The sequence below is a fragment of the Lolium rigidum genome, chromosome 7, assembly GCF_022539505.1.
Source record: "Lolium rigidum isolate FL_2022 chromosome 7, APGP_CSIRO_Lrig_0.1, whole genome shotgun sequence".
Classification (NCBI taxonomy): Eukaryota; Viridiplantae; Streptophyta; class Magnoliopsida; order Poales; family Poaceae; genus Lolium; species Lolium rigidum.
This window is the reverse complement of record NC_061514.1, coordinates 122,463,966-122,478,867: the sequence shown is the minus strand read 5'-3', so window position 1 is coordinate 122,478,867 and position 14,902 is coordinate 122,463,966. Positions and strand designations below refer to the sequence as shown.

The 14,902-nt window shown below is 41.6% G+C and overlaps 1 protein-coding gene across 3 annotated transcripts; it reads left to right on the top strand.

Annotated features, from left to right (window-relative positions):
- The first annotated feature begins 1,816 nt into the window (after positions 1-1,816).
- LOC124674048 (synaptonemal complex protein ZEP1-like) lies at positions 1,817-10,059 on the top strand. 3 transcript variants are annotated; one of them, XM_047210081.1, is made up of 19 exons: positions 1,817-1,973; positions 2,079-2,128; positions 3,258-3,465; positions 3,539-3,664; positions 4,156-4,254; positions 4,635-5,311; positions 5,397-5,645; positions 5,722-5,850; positions 5,925-5,993; positions 6,086-6,196; positions 6,918-7,025; positions 7,101-7,211; positions 7,286-7,372; positions 7,709-7,774; positions 7,876-7,968; positions 8,110-8,196; positions 8,276-8,338; positions 8,966-9,067; positions 9,838-10,059. In XM_047210081.1, the coding sequence occupies exons 1-18, from the start codon at positions 1,817-1,819 to the stop codon at positions 9,062-9,064; spliced, it is 2,589 nt and encodes an 862-aa protein (XP_047066037.1). In that variant the 3' UTR covers positions 9,065-9,067; positions 9,838-10,059. The 3 variants fall into 3 exon arrangements, with proteins under 3 accessions (XP_047066037.1, XP_047066039.1, XP_047066038.1); XM_047210083.1 differs by having other exon boundaries at positions 9,811-10,059; XM_047210082.1 differs by having other exon boundaries at positions 9,769-10,059.
- The last annotated feature ends 4,843 nt before the right edge of the window (positions 10,060-14,902 follow it).

Genomic DNA, 14,902 nt, shown 5'->3' with positions numbered 1-14,902 from the left:
GATCTTTTTGATAGATTTAAACAAAAGCACGAATTTTCCCCAGGTTTTCTATGCATGAATGCAATGCGCACTTCGGTTTCCTCTCAATTTTGAATATCTGATCCTGGGATGTTACACTCTTCTCCCCCATGGAAAAAACCAACAAAAAAACTCCACACAAAGACGAGCGACTACGACTCGCACCAACACCAACATGCCTCATCACATGTAGGAGTCCTACGAGAAACCTCGCCGACAATTCGTCACACCCAACACTCAACTGGTTGAAAATAATAGTCTAGTCAGGTTACGAGACAGAACGCTCGCCTCTTTCTTGGTCTACCCCCTAGTGGGAAAAAGTATATATATAGCAAGGTATCTTGAAACTCCTTACAACAACACATTCCACCGCCGGAAACTCCTACACCTTCCCCTTGATATAAGCACCTCCCATCCCATGGCCGCATCAGCACTGTCACCGGAGAAGACACTGGCGTGTGTGGTTGCTTGTAGCTCCGACGGTAGCGGTTTGCAGCACTACCCGACCCTTCGCAACTCCACCACCTGCCACTGGTATCATCGATACATGCCGTAGGTTGCACTGCGCCTTGTGGTCATTCTTCGGCTTCCTGTATGGCCATCCCTTGCCCATGGCCAAGGTCGGTGCCTATCCTGTGGGAAATAGAGAGGGACGATAGTGGAGAAGAGCTAGGAGAGATGGTGGCAATGGTGGGGCAAAGTTGATGCCCTTAAAAAGGGATGGGACGCGACTAGGTGTTGGTTCCCAGGTCGCGTGCCATTGATAGCGGAGCAGAAGCCTAGCAGCTGCCCGCTAGTCCTGGTGCCGCCACTGAAGCCGAAGAGTGCCATTGATGGCACCGCAACCACCAAGCCGGCATAGAAGGGAAGCGATGTGTTCGCGCAGAGGGGAGAAGCAATGCATGCCGTTGTCAGGCGGGTCCAAGTTGGAGGACGCGGACACTCGTTGCGTCAGCGCTATGTGTGCGCCGATGCATTCTGTTGCGAATGTGTCGACGTGAAGAGACACGTCACTTTGTGTAGGGCCACTAGGATAGGGTCTACCCATTTTCTATCACGCTGGCTGGGACTAACACGTTTGATCCGTTAGCTTCGAGCCGCTGGGACTAACACGTTTGATCCGTTAGCTTCGAGCCGCTGGACATGCTCTTAGATGAACTTCCCTATTTTAGGTTTTTTAAAGGGGAATTTCCCTGTTTTAGGTATTTTTTTTTCTTTTCGATGACGAGTTTTTTTTTGAGACTATTTTCGATGACGAATGATGAATGATGAATGCATTCCAAAAGAGGCCCACGAAATGAAAACAAACAAGTTTGGCCCAAATAAGGCGGCGCGGCGATGCGCGCGAAACCCCTATGGCACGGAGTTCCATAAAACCCATTCTGCCCCACCGTCTCTCTGTCGTTCCGTCCGGTACCTTCCATTCATCTCTCTCTTCCTCCACCTCTCTCCCTCTCCCCTTCCTCACTAGAGCATCTCCGTGCCGTGCCCTAGAGCCGCCGCCGTGCCGTAGCACAGCGTCGCCGCCTCCGCCTCGCCCTCCGAACCCTCCGCCTCTACCGCGCGTCGCCACCGCCACCGCCGTCCCCGCTCTACCTCGTCGCGTCCCTGCCGCCTCAACCCCGCCCGCGATTTCGGCCCTCGGTTTCTGAGGTACGAGCATTCCTTCATCCACTGGTTAGTCAAACCCCCATCCACCTCCAGAATTTCGGGTACATCATCTAAATCCGCCCCCGTCTCTGGCCGCAGTTCTCCCGCCTCCGCCTCCGCCAAAACCTAGGGTTCGATCGGCGGCAGGATGCAGAAGCTGGGGCTCTCCGGGCTCAGGAGCCTCGAGGGCTTCCGATCCCTCGCGGGACCGACCTCGACGAACGGGAAGCCCACGAACCCCAAGCCCTCGTCGGATGCTGGGGGCGGCACGTACGGGAGCTTCGCCAACCTTAAGATGACAGCAGGTACCCCGGTTTGATTTCCCCCCATTCCTCCCTGGTTTGGCTTCAAGGAGGCCGTCTATTTCGTGCGTTGCACCGATTTCTCTCAATATATATGTCTATTCGCAGAGAAATTAGTCAAGGAGCAGGCCTCGGTGAAGACCGATCTAGAAATGACGGTATTATTTCTGAACATTGTGCAATTTCCTGTGACTGTCGAGCGATTGACTGAACGGATTCCTATCATTCAACTGTATGAACTGCGAATTGTTCCTGAAATTTAGCCAGACATCATGGCACTATTTAGGTTTCTGCATACATTTGTATTTTGTATCCGTCTGGGTGTGGGCAAATAGAAGAAGAGTTGTCTTCTTGTGGATCAATGCCATAACTGCATAGTTGTATGTTATTTAGGGCTGTCTCAGTTGTGTCATTCTGCTTGTATAACACATGGGTAGCTTTATGCTTATGGTTTTGTCCTGGAATCCTGTGGTATTTTCTTACTACTTTGTGGGCAGAACAAATGAACTGCGTATAGACCATCATGTGATCACATATGCAGCATCAACATGGTAGTAGAATGTTAAAACAGAATAGCCAACACACAAATATAAAATCGTATCATTCTGGGCTTGCACTTGTTATAGTTAGTACGAATCTCATGATTTTACGCGTCTTTCTGTGGTGTTTAGATTCCATATTGTTTCCCCAGATGCTACATATATGCACCTGTGCTAAAAATAGGGTCTACCGGTGACTTGTTTCAGTACCAACGGAGGTACACATGTTTTTTTCCCTCTCTGGAAGTATGCATCCTTTCAAATGCTGAACTATATCTGTGGCAGAGGTCACAGAGCTCCGTATATTTCTCACTTGCAAAATATGAGAATGTTGCCCTCTGTAGTTTCTGCTAAATACATGGGTTAGGTGAAAGTCCAATTTCCCGCTTGTCATTTATCTTATTTCAGTGGGCTTATTTATGTAAGATCATCGAGATAGCTACTCCGGAGCGCAATTAAACATGGACACGTCCCTTCAGAATCACTACCATGTTAGGACTATTTGCTTTGCGTCTAGTTTTATTGAATTCAGAATGGCAATGTGGCATGATAATTTTCATTACCAGTTCAACACAGTCACCTTTGACTGTTTACTGTTTAGATGTTCCAGTGTTGTGGTCATGTATTGCAAATTGGCTGAAGTGCGTAACAAATTTATCACCATGTAGCAGCATTTTTCTGCAGCAACATTACTTTGGTGTCACAAAGAATATCTTATTACTGATACACATGCTTTATGTGACTTTAGCATACCAAGCTGAAAAAAGCAACAGAGCAGATAAATATGTTAGAAGCAAAACTTCAGCAAGCTGTGAATGAAAACGTGAAGCTTAAGGTGAAGCAGACTGAAGATTCGAAGCTCTGGCAGGGATTAGATTCAAAAGTTTCCTCAACAAAGACCCTGTGCGATCAGTTGACTGAAACTCTGCAGCAGTTAGCAAGTCAGGCAGAAAGAGGTAATGTTTGTGCTGGTGTTTTGTCATGCACACCTGTTGTTCAGATCTAACTGTCAAAACGATGCAATGGCAGCTGAGGAAGATAAGAAGTTTTTTGAGGAGACGCTTGGGAAGAACTCCAAAGCTTTAGATGAATTCAACCGCTCGCTGCATGATACCTCGGCAAAATTGGAATGTGCAGAACAAAATATCATGTCAGGTTGGTCTGTCTCTTCTCATTTCACATGTAGTGCTAATCTTGTAGAATGCCGACTATTATTTAACTCAGTGCCAGGCTCTGCATATGTGCTAGGGTACCTTCATCTGCTATACTGTTGTTTACATCATCAAGACCCTAATGTCTTTTGCAACTCCACGCCTACTTATATGATATGTTTATGATAAAATGATTAGCAGTATGCTACATATATTGCAAAATTGGAATGTGCAGAACAAAATATCATGTCAGGTTGGTCTGTCTCTTCTCATTTCACATGTGGTGCTAATCTTGTAGAATGCCGACTATTATTTAACTCAGTGCCAGGCTCTGCATACGTGCTAGGGTACCTTCATCTGCTGTACTGTTGTTTACATCATCAAGACCCTAATGTCTTTTGCAACTCCACGCCTATTTATATGATATGTTTATAGATAAAATGAGTAGCAGTATGCTACATATATTTACATGATCACATTGTCCCATTAACTCAGGTAAACAGGAGATGTTGCGGATTAAACAAGAGAAAGAAGAAATGGATCGGAGTTACAAAGAACAGATCTATGCAAATGATACTACCATAAGGGAAAAAGGTATGCATTACTGCATTAGCGTATCTGTACCAATTGTACAAATAAGAAATAGTATTGACTATCTGCTTAAATTGAATCATGATTATGTATGGGCAAGTTGTTATAACATTAGAAATTCATGAAGGAGATAAGTCTATCTAATTGCGGAAGCTGTTGGGGAAGTTTGGAAGTTAATATATGCTACTCCCTCGATCCATAGTAAGTGTTGGGGCATTAGTTTAATTTAGTCCAAATTCGAACTAAAACTCCGTCACTTATTATGGATTGGAGGGAGTACTTCATTGAACAATTTCCATCTAGTACCTTCAAGAACTCAAGATGCCCTTATTGCAACAGTAGTAATAACAAGCAGTAAGCCCTGTTTTGCTTTTTAAATGCAGATTCTCTCATCACACAGTTGGAGGTTTCAGTTGAAGAAAATAAAGCCCGCTTGTTGTCTGCTGACTCCCGCCTGCAATGCATGGAGCAAGACTTGAAGCTAAAACAAGATGTCTGCACTTGCCTGAAAGAAAACCTTGCAAGTGCTGAAAAAGAAAAAAATGACTTGGAGCTTAGGAACCAGGGATATGTTCTGGAAGTCGAAAGACTGTCCAAGGACAATAAGGATGCTGATGCGTTGCTGAGGAGTTTTGTGGCTAAAGTAGCTGAGCTCGATAGAGAGCATGCATCAATGTCAAATCATGTCTCTAGACTACTTTCTTCATTCGAGAAGTACTATGGAATGGTCCAAGAGGAGAAAATGCTGATAACAATATCTGCCAAGGACAAACTGGAACATCTTCAAAACCAGTTTGTAAATTTGACATCAGAAAACAGTGGTCTCAAACTTGAAATTGGGGAACTGAAGTCCAGAATCATGGAGTTACAGAAAACTCAAGAAATTGTTATGGTTCAACATGTAGAAGAATGCCAAGTGGCTGAAGATAAAATCAGAAGATTGGAGTCTGAAGCAGCAATCTCTGCCTCCAATGTGAATCGCTTAGAACAGTTATCTTCTGAACTACAAGGGAGAGTTCAAAAGTTACTGGAGGATTCTAGCCTTGCTGAAAACCAAAAGGTTCGTGAACTAGCTTGTGAAGAATAAATGAACATTTGCTATTTAACCTGTATGCTTCCTCACTCATGCGATTGCAATTTTGCAGGAAGAGTTGATACAGAAGACTTTGAAGCTAGAATCAGATAACCAGGAGCTTCTAGGCAGAGTGCAGTCAGTTTTGGATGAAAAATCAACTGATACAGAATCTCTGCAACACGAGATCACTAAGCGTGACCTTCAGGCTGAAACATTTGAAAAACAGATCGGCGAGCTCCGCAGTTTTCTTGACGAGAAGGAACAGTTGTATATTTCTTCAACAGAAAGAGAAAAGAGTTTGGAGGAACAGAAATTACAGGTTTGTGTTTATAATTCTTGCAAGTATCATGATGTAGTCATCTGTAGGCAACATATAACCTTCACCTCCTGCCCAGGTCCAAGCATCACTTGCTGCAACAGAATGTCAACTTACCGAGGCCAAAAAACAGTATGACCTCATGCTCGTGGGTAAACAGATAGAGCTATCAAAGCATTTGAAGGAGTTATCACTCAGAAATGATCAGGTATTACATTTCTATTAATTGTATGCCACTTCTCTTTTTCAATCACAAATGACAGTTTATGAATGATTTTGCAGGCAATCAATGATATCCGCAAGAAATATGAATTAGAAAAGGTAGAAATCATTAGTGCTGAAAAAGAGAAGGTAAATACCTTCTTTAAGGAATTTCTATATGCTAGATAGTTGGTATGTTAATATGATTCTTACTCTCTGTTTATTTGACTTTAAAATTTCAGGCAGAAAAGCTCATAAGGGAAATGGAGAACAAATGTAATGAAAAGTTATTAGAGAACAAGCGAGAATCTGAGAGGTGCTTGACACATCTTAAGGAGGAACATGGCGCAGTGGTAGGTAGAACTAGTTCGGTTTCTCAATAAATGCTACATTTATTTTGAAACAAATGAAGGTTACAATCTAGTTCTGATGACAATGCAAGTATCCATTTCGACTGAATATGCTAGTTCTGGAGTAGTTAAACAAAGTAAGCTGAACAGTTCAGCTACAGATAGTATGTACAAATAACTGCATACCAGACTTCGGTGGAAGTTCTTTCATGCACAATGCTCATTGCTGAAGAGGCATTATTACCCTAAAACTACTGAATTTCTTTGGCATGTCTTTTTGTTCTTGCTCTAAATAGACTTGACATATAAACTGTATAGGAAGTTATACATAAACACCCACTGATAACAATAAGTTCAAAGTATCCTCAATGACGTTAGTGTAACATTTGCATCACCTTTATCTTTTATTTAATTGGCTGTAATATGCTAAGAAATCTATCTGAGAGGTGCTTGACACGTCTTTTATTTAACCAGCGAGAATCTTAGAAAAGCTAAGTAAAAACATGTTGCTGTTAGTCATGGAGTTTTTGAAATAATATTGCTATCAGTAGAATTCTTCATTGCATCACCAGTATAGTCTTGTCCAGAAGGTTGCTTGAGTGGTATAAGCCTGCCAGGACTAAGGAAGCACTGAATACAACACAGTGCAGATGTACAATTAAGTCTGTACAGTAGAGCTGTTTTTCTTCTGAAATGACAATTAAGGTTGTTTCCTGATATCCAGGTGGCAAGAATTCAACAGGATAATGAGCATAAGGAATCAACTCTTCGAGCTTATCACAAAGAAGAATTACAGCGCATTCGTTCACAGGCTGAGAATGAACTGAAGGAGGTCAGTCATAAGTTGAACCAAATGTTTTGAATGTGTCAGTTTTATTTTCTAATGAGTTCTGGTAAAAAAATGTAGAGGCTGTCATCGCTCAGACAAGAGCATCAAGCTCAAATGAACTCAGTGAACGTACAGCATGAGGAAGATTGTCAGAAACTTCAGGATGAACTGGAGCTTCAGAAGTCAAAGGTAGTGACTCTTGAGGCTTTTTGTTCTGAAGGCTGTGACTGGAAACTATACTGAGCAGTGTTTGTTTGGTGCAGGAGGAGAAGCAAAGAGCGTTACTACAGTTACAGTGGAAAGTGATGGGTGAAAATCAACAAGTTGATCAAGAAGTGAGTTCTAAGCAGGTACTGTCTCTATTTGCTAATTTGGTAACCATGTATTACTATTTTACTAATCATTTAATCAATGTGTATATGGCTTGTATTCATTTTGTTGTTGTTTGGTCGTAAGGCATGCTAAGTGTTCAACCAAAAAAGAGGTTGCATATGTTTTCGCTTGAAAGTTGTTAATCATAATTTGGCCATGTTGGGAGCACATAGACTGGTGTTCTAAATTCCTATCCTGCCCTTTTCTTGTTAATGTTAATCATTTGCTGGTTTTCCTTTCTAATTCATCTCACAATTAGGCTATAATTCATTATGAAATAAATAACTTATGAATTCTTTGTTTCATGGATAAAGAGGAGAGATCCATATGTCAGAAAAGAAAGTCAGGTTCAATTGGCAGGTCCTGAGACCAAACGGAAGGTAAGATATCTTCTCTTTAATGATGAACTTGATTACCCTGCATTTTAGGAAGAGTGCTCTTTAGAAACTCCTGACTTGAATGTTTTTATGTTACGTTTCAGGATTTAAAATTACCTGGAGTTATACAATCACCAATTTCAAACGCACTGAGGAAGGTAGAGAAAGGAACTCAGGATGTTCCTAATCACAGAAAGGTGATTTTTTGTCACATATAGATTTTATTTTTTTCATCTGATTTTGGGCATGGACCGTGCTTCATTTTGAGCGAGTTAATATGAAAATCTTTGTTTTCATGCTGTATGTTTCTTTGCTATTTCTAACATTCATTTAATTAGGTAACACATCATGAATATGAGGTGGAGACAGCAAATGGAAGAATCACAAAGCGCAGGAAAACAACAAAGAGCACTGTCATGTTTGGGGTACAAGCTTTTCCTGTTTTTCTTTGCATTTGATTGTCTGCCCGTTCCATTCATTTTATCACTTTCTTTATCCATTCAGGAGCCTAACACTCAGAAGTCGTTGCATAATACTGTTGAAAAGAATGTTTCAAGAGCAAGAAAGGTATGATGGTCGTCAATATAAATAACTGTGTAGCTCAACTTCCCAGTATTGATTTATAAAGGTTTAACCAACATTTTTGTGATGAACTTCAGAGTTTAATATTTGATTATATGGACACTTTTACATCATGTATAATCCTGTTAAGGTTTTCTTGATAAAGTAACCCTACGAAATTTCCCTGTAATATAATATTAGTTTTTTGAATAATTATTATATGTACTGTTTGATTGTTCAAGAATATTTTCTTGCTGTTCTCCTCTTATGAAGAGATGCATTCGATTTCCCATGGCGTACTAAACACCACTTCATGTAGATTGTAGAGTTACTATAGTCAGAACTATATTGAAATGTTGGAAAAATGTTGAATACTCGAGGTGCCGGAGAGTATCTTTTATCAGATAGTCCATACTCATTATTTCCTTGTTATTATTCCATCGTGATATCACCAATGTTGCTCTCTTGGTTTTCCCACTTATCTCGCAATCTTCTTGGAGTAAGCACCAAGGCACAATTTAAACATGAGCTCATGCTCTTCTTTCTACAGTGATTGATCATGGAATAAAATTCAGTCAGGAACTGTCTAGGGGCATATATGTATCTTGACATTTATGCTTTGGCATTCTGCAGGTTGTTCCAGGATCCCGCCCCCATCCTGCAAATATCGGTGAATTATTTTCTGAGGGCTCCTTGAATCCATATGCTGAAGACCCTTACGCCTTTGACTAGAAGGTATAAAGTTGCAGTTGGTTATTTTTGGAGAATAGCGTTGTAGCAATCTCACGCCTTACATTTGCCTTTTAAAACGTTTATGTGTCATTTGGACCAATAGTGTCCCAACAGGCTCCGAGTTTCTTTTAACTTGTTCAATAGTCACATCCTTGTATGACACATGGATGTGCTCATTGCTGTCTAAATTCTAATAAAGATATTGCTCTGGTAGTGGTTATATGATCTGACAAGTTCGCTGAGTCCAGAAATGTTGTTTTAACAACCTACTGAGCTCTTGCTCTTGACTTGTTTCCACCATGGCACCATGTTTAGTTTCTGATTTGGGGTTACGATCTTTTGCATGCTGGTTACTGCCACAAATGATCAGCAATGGCCCTTTAGCACAGTAGTTTTTCGGTTAACAAATATTTTCTTGACGACCTGGACTTGACTATCAGTGATCTTGTTTAGAGGTATATTTTCCGTTTCTATTGATCGGTGACTATATTTCAGTCCAGTAGTCAAGCAGTCTTCATCATCGGTGGTGGTATCCTATGGGCGTTATTTAGAACATATGCATCTTTCAAGTTTTGATAGATCTGTACTTGGTATAATTGCATTCCGTAGGTACCTGTGTTTTTCAGAAAAAAAAAGATCAATTAATTAAGAGCTGGTTGTTTTCATAGTTTATTCTTCATGTTCGATGCTATATTTTGTTTCAGCTAAATTAACTCCATCTGAATTTGAACACCTGATCCTTGCAGCTCACATCTGTTGGTGCTGATCTTCAGAAGCATGAAAATGCAAACCTGGATTGCAAAATCCACTGTTGCCACCGGGTTGAGCCAATGGTTTTGCTTCCTGCCCAGGTCAAGACGTCTGATAATCCCAGTGTTCATATGTCTGTCGTTAACTCCGCTGTATCTGGAACATTGATATGATAAAAACTGTGATCTTATGTACTACATAAATCGAGCTCGTTCCAAACTATGGAGTAGAGAAATTATTTTGTACCGTTTTTTTTTTTTTGGATTGCTCTTCGTTATAAGGCAGATACAATGGAATTGCTGATGCGGGGTCCTGATCTTAGTCACGTGGAATGGTCCTGCATTCATAAACATTACTTGTGTCGATACAGTGGAATGCCACAATGCAGAAGTATGCTACAGTATTCTTTTTGGTCATGTTATGTTCCCTTGAACAAATCTTGATGCAGTGCATTATTACCCCCAAAAGGTTTATTTATCTTATTTTAGATAATGGAAGAGCAAACTCCACCTGCCTATGCATCAAAAGATGCTTTTATTACGAAGTTTAAGAACCAAATAAAAAACAGATAGTGCCCGTCTGACTGATATTAACGTACTGCTTTACTAATTTTTGGTGGAACTGGTGAAAACTTTTTTCCGTCGAACTCCAGCATGGTCGTCTTCATCCTGCTGTCCTGCTGAGTCCATGGTCGTCTTCATCCCGCTGTCCTGCTGAGTCCATGGTGCTGGTTTAGGTGAAGAAATGACACTGGAAGCAGTTGGTTCAGGAAGGCCAGCTTGGATTGTGGAGGCATTCGCCTAGGCTACATGTGTATGCAAGGCTATTGGATGATGATTGCAGCAGGCAAAAAATGTTCAGGTCCCCTTTAGATTGAATGATTTTAAGAATAATTTAGGAGGAATCCAGTCATAGGGTGGTTTTTCAAGGTATCTCTTTGAATCAAAGGAATTATTACACCTCCAAAATTTGAATCGATTCCATTCTTACACATCAATTCCATAGAAATTTCAACATCCACTCTAACCTCTTTTTTACACTCATTTGCATAGGATCAAGTCACTTTTCCAGTATCGCTATGTTTTGCAATCCTCTAAACCGTGTCCGCAACACTACCAAATTCCTCTGTTTTTTTTCTCTTCCTCTGTTTTGTAATCTGTGACCAAAAGAAGCCTTCAACGGCAACTGCCTTGGTAGCCTTTGGTCCCGTTCATCTGGTTGTTTCGGTGCTTAGGGGGTGGCTGTTGTGGCTTACGAGTGCCTCCCCATGGTGGATGTGCTCGGAATCTCTTTTTCTTTGATGGTCTGGTTTAGGGTTTCAATTCGAGTTCTAGGGTGAGCATTCAATCGTTTGACGGCGCATTTGAACCTAGCCGAGAGGGCAGGGGCCTTGTTCGGTGATGGACGGGTTGCACCGTGAAGCAGTTCGTGTTTGTTCGAAGCCGATGAAGGCCTTCATCCATTGGTGTGGTGTCTTCCTCCTCCGCTTTCCGCGTCTATCTTGTCTTTCACGAAACGGAGGCAAAAGCTTCGCCCCATCCATTAGTTAAGATGAGTGTGCCTAATTTTTAGGAGAAAATATGATGAAGACATACAACAACAATACCAAGCCCACACAAGCAACACAGCCACAAACAAGCCTAACATAGACCCGAACTACATGGCCGCACCCACTCTAGCCAACACAAGTGTAAGGGTACATAACCCCTATGTGTGTTTTTGGTAATTAATGACAGTCCCTATAAACTAATGTTTTCATTTAGTTTATATGAAATAATATTCCGCAGGTGATTTTTGTAGTCCATGTGTTGGATTCAAGTGTGGATGCCATGAAGATAAAGATATACCTTAAGTATTGGCATCAAGATCATCATTTTTAAGATAAGCATATGATATGATCAAGAAGAAGAAATGAAGATGGAGTTATTGTGTTTAACCTAATTTAGCCATGCTCTAGGTTATGTGTTAAGCAATGGATGATCAAGATCTTGAGAGTTCTGATTTCAAGAGAAGAATTTAATATTTGGCTCTAAGCCGGTGTCATGATAGACTCATGAGTTGAGCTATGGTTGACTAAGTTTTAGAGCATGCAATCAAATGAAGAGTTCTATATGCTGTACCTCAAGATATTGTGATAGCGCATGATGAGATACAAGGTTGACTAAGAATAAGAGTGAAGATTGAATTGAAGTTGGTCAACACATGGATCATAAAGATTGTACCACATGAAATCATGCGATCTTGTGGTATGGTAAGCTTTGTTATTTATGGCTTGTGAACTAAACCACCATATGTGTGTCTTTGTGTTGTCTATGTGGATTAGGTATCTTGACATGGGTATGCATCAAAAGTAAAATCTCATATAACCCATGTGAGAATGTCATCAAATGGTGATCATCATCAAGGTTGAGAAAGGGAATGCTCAAGATGACCATCTCTAGAAGATCATATGCTTGAAGCTTGTTATCCATTCGGTGATAATGGACACGTGAATATGTGCCCTAGTTAAGCTATCCCATAGTGGTGTATGAGGGAGCAAATTGCGAGTCTTCATGAAGCAACAATGATCAAGTGAAACATTGTGCTTGAATGAATCTAGAAGCATTGTCATCAAGGTCAAGTGAGATGCGCAAAGAAAAGGTATGACCTTTCTAGGTTTTCTTTTTACCGATCTCAAGGTGGTTGTTGGGAGACCGTGTTATAGGATAGATAGCTGCACTATCAAGAGGGGCTTTCGGTTGGGTAACTTGATCACATTGTCTTAGGGAGCTCAATCATTTGCATAATCTGCATCCCTTATTATTGTTGCTTCTTGGTGTTTCTCTATGTGAGGTTCTTGAGCTTGTTTCTAGATTTTCAACAAGCCCAAGTTCATCGAAAATGGACACTACAAGAAAAGTTGCCATGGCCGACGAAGTTGAAGTCGCGCCGTGGTTGCTGGTGTACCATGGCCGACGATTTTGGGTCTGTCCGTTGTGCATGTCAAAACGTTTTTTTCTCGTTTTTGAGGCCACCTAGCCCGACGAAAGCGGCCAAAACGTGGCGTATGGTGGCCCGGGACGTGGTGCATCTCGAATTCTCGGGTTCGCCGGCCGAGTCAACGCAAATCCGCACCGCCGAGGGATGTAGGGCCCGGATGGCAGCCTCTGCGGCATTGTTTTTTTCTCGATCGCGCCATCTCGTTCAACGCTCTCCGATCGAGCCGTTTACGATGCGGGATCATGGGTCCCGCATGTCATCCTCTATGAACCAAAATTCTTTCTATTCTTGGATTTTTTTGACCCCCGATTTCTGGCTACTTCCTTTTTCTTTTGATCCCTTGCCGCCTCTCAAACGGTGATACCGCTGTCTGCTAAATGGGACCCGCATGTCATCCTCTATGTACTATAAAACTTTCTTTTCTTGGAGTTTTTTTTGGCACCTCAAATTTGGTCACTTGCCTTTTTCTTTCGATCCCCTGCCGCCTCTCAAACGGTGATACCGCTGCTGCTAAACGCATGTCATCCTCTATGTACTATAAAACTTTCTTTTCTTGGATATTTTTTGGCACCTCATATTTGGTCACTTACCTTTTTCTTTCGATCCCCTGCCGCCTCTCAAACGGTGATACCGCTGCTGCTAAATGGGACCCGCATGTCATCCTCTATGTACTATAAAACTTTCTTTTCTAGGATTTTTTTGGAACCTCATATTTGGTCACTTTCCTTTTTCTTTCGATCCCGTGCGGCCTCTCAAACGGTGATACCGCTGCTGCTAAATGGGACCCGCATATCATCCTCTATGTACAATCAAGTTTCTTTTCTTGAATTATTTTTGGCTCCTGATATTTGGTCACTTGCATTTTTCTTTCGATCTCATGCCACGTTGAGGACCCTGCAGGCTCATGGGACCCGCATGTCATCCTCTATGTACTATAAAACTTTCTTTTCTTGGATTCTTTTTGGCACCTCATATTTGGTCACTTGCCTTTTTCTTTCGATCCCTGCCGCTTCTCAAACGGTGATACCGCTTCTTGCTAAATGGGACCCGCATGTCATCCTCTATGTACACTCAAGTTTCTTTTCTTGAATTATTTTTGCCTCTGATATTTGGTCACTTGCCTTTTTCTTTCGATCTCATGCCACGTTGAGGAACCTCGTTGGCTCATGGGACCCGCATGTCATCCTCTATGTGCTATAAAAGTTTATTTTCTTGGGTTTTTTTTCACCCTCTGATTTTTGGCTATTTCCTTTTTCTTTTGATCCCCTGTCGCCTTGGAAACGTTGAGTAAGATGCTGACTCATGGGACCCGCATGTCATCCTCTATGTACAATCAACTTTCTTTTTCTTTTGATCTCAAGCCGCATTTGAAACGTTGAGACCGCTGCTGCTAATTGGGACCCGCATGTCATCCTCTATGTACAATAAAGTTTCTTTTCTTGGATTATCTTTGGCTCCCGATATTTTGCCACTTGCTTTTTCTTTCGATCTCATGCCGCCTTTGAAACGTTGAGTAAGCTGCTGGCTCATGGGTCCCTCATGTCATCCTCTACGAACAATAAAAGTTTCCTTTCTTGGAGTTATTTTTGACCCCTAATTTCTGGCTATTTGCCTTTTTCTTTTGATCTCCTGCCCCCTTGAAACGATGACGACGCAGCTAGCAGGTCGGTCCCACATGTCATCCTTTGTGAACAATAAAAGTTTCCTTTGATGGATTTATTTTGAACCCCTATTTAATTTCGGGATATTTCCTTTTTTTTTCCTTTGATCCCCTGCCGCCTTGGAATCGTTGAGGATGCTGCTGCCTCATGGGTCCCGCATGTCATTCTCTCAGAACGGTAAATGTTTCTTTTCTTGGATTTTGTTTACCAAATGATTTTTGGCTAATTTTTTCTTTCGATCTCCTACCGCCTTTAAAATGTTGAGGACGCTGCTGGCTCACGGGTCCCACATGTCAGCCTCTATGAACAATAAACGCTGAGGATGCTGCTGCCTCATGGGTCCCGCATGTCATCCTCTCAGAACGAAAATGTTTCTTTTCTTGGATTTTGTACCAACATATTTTTGGTTTATTTTTTCTTTCCATCCCCTGCCGCCTTTAAAACGTTG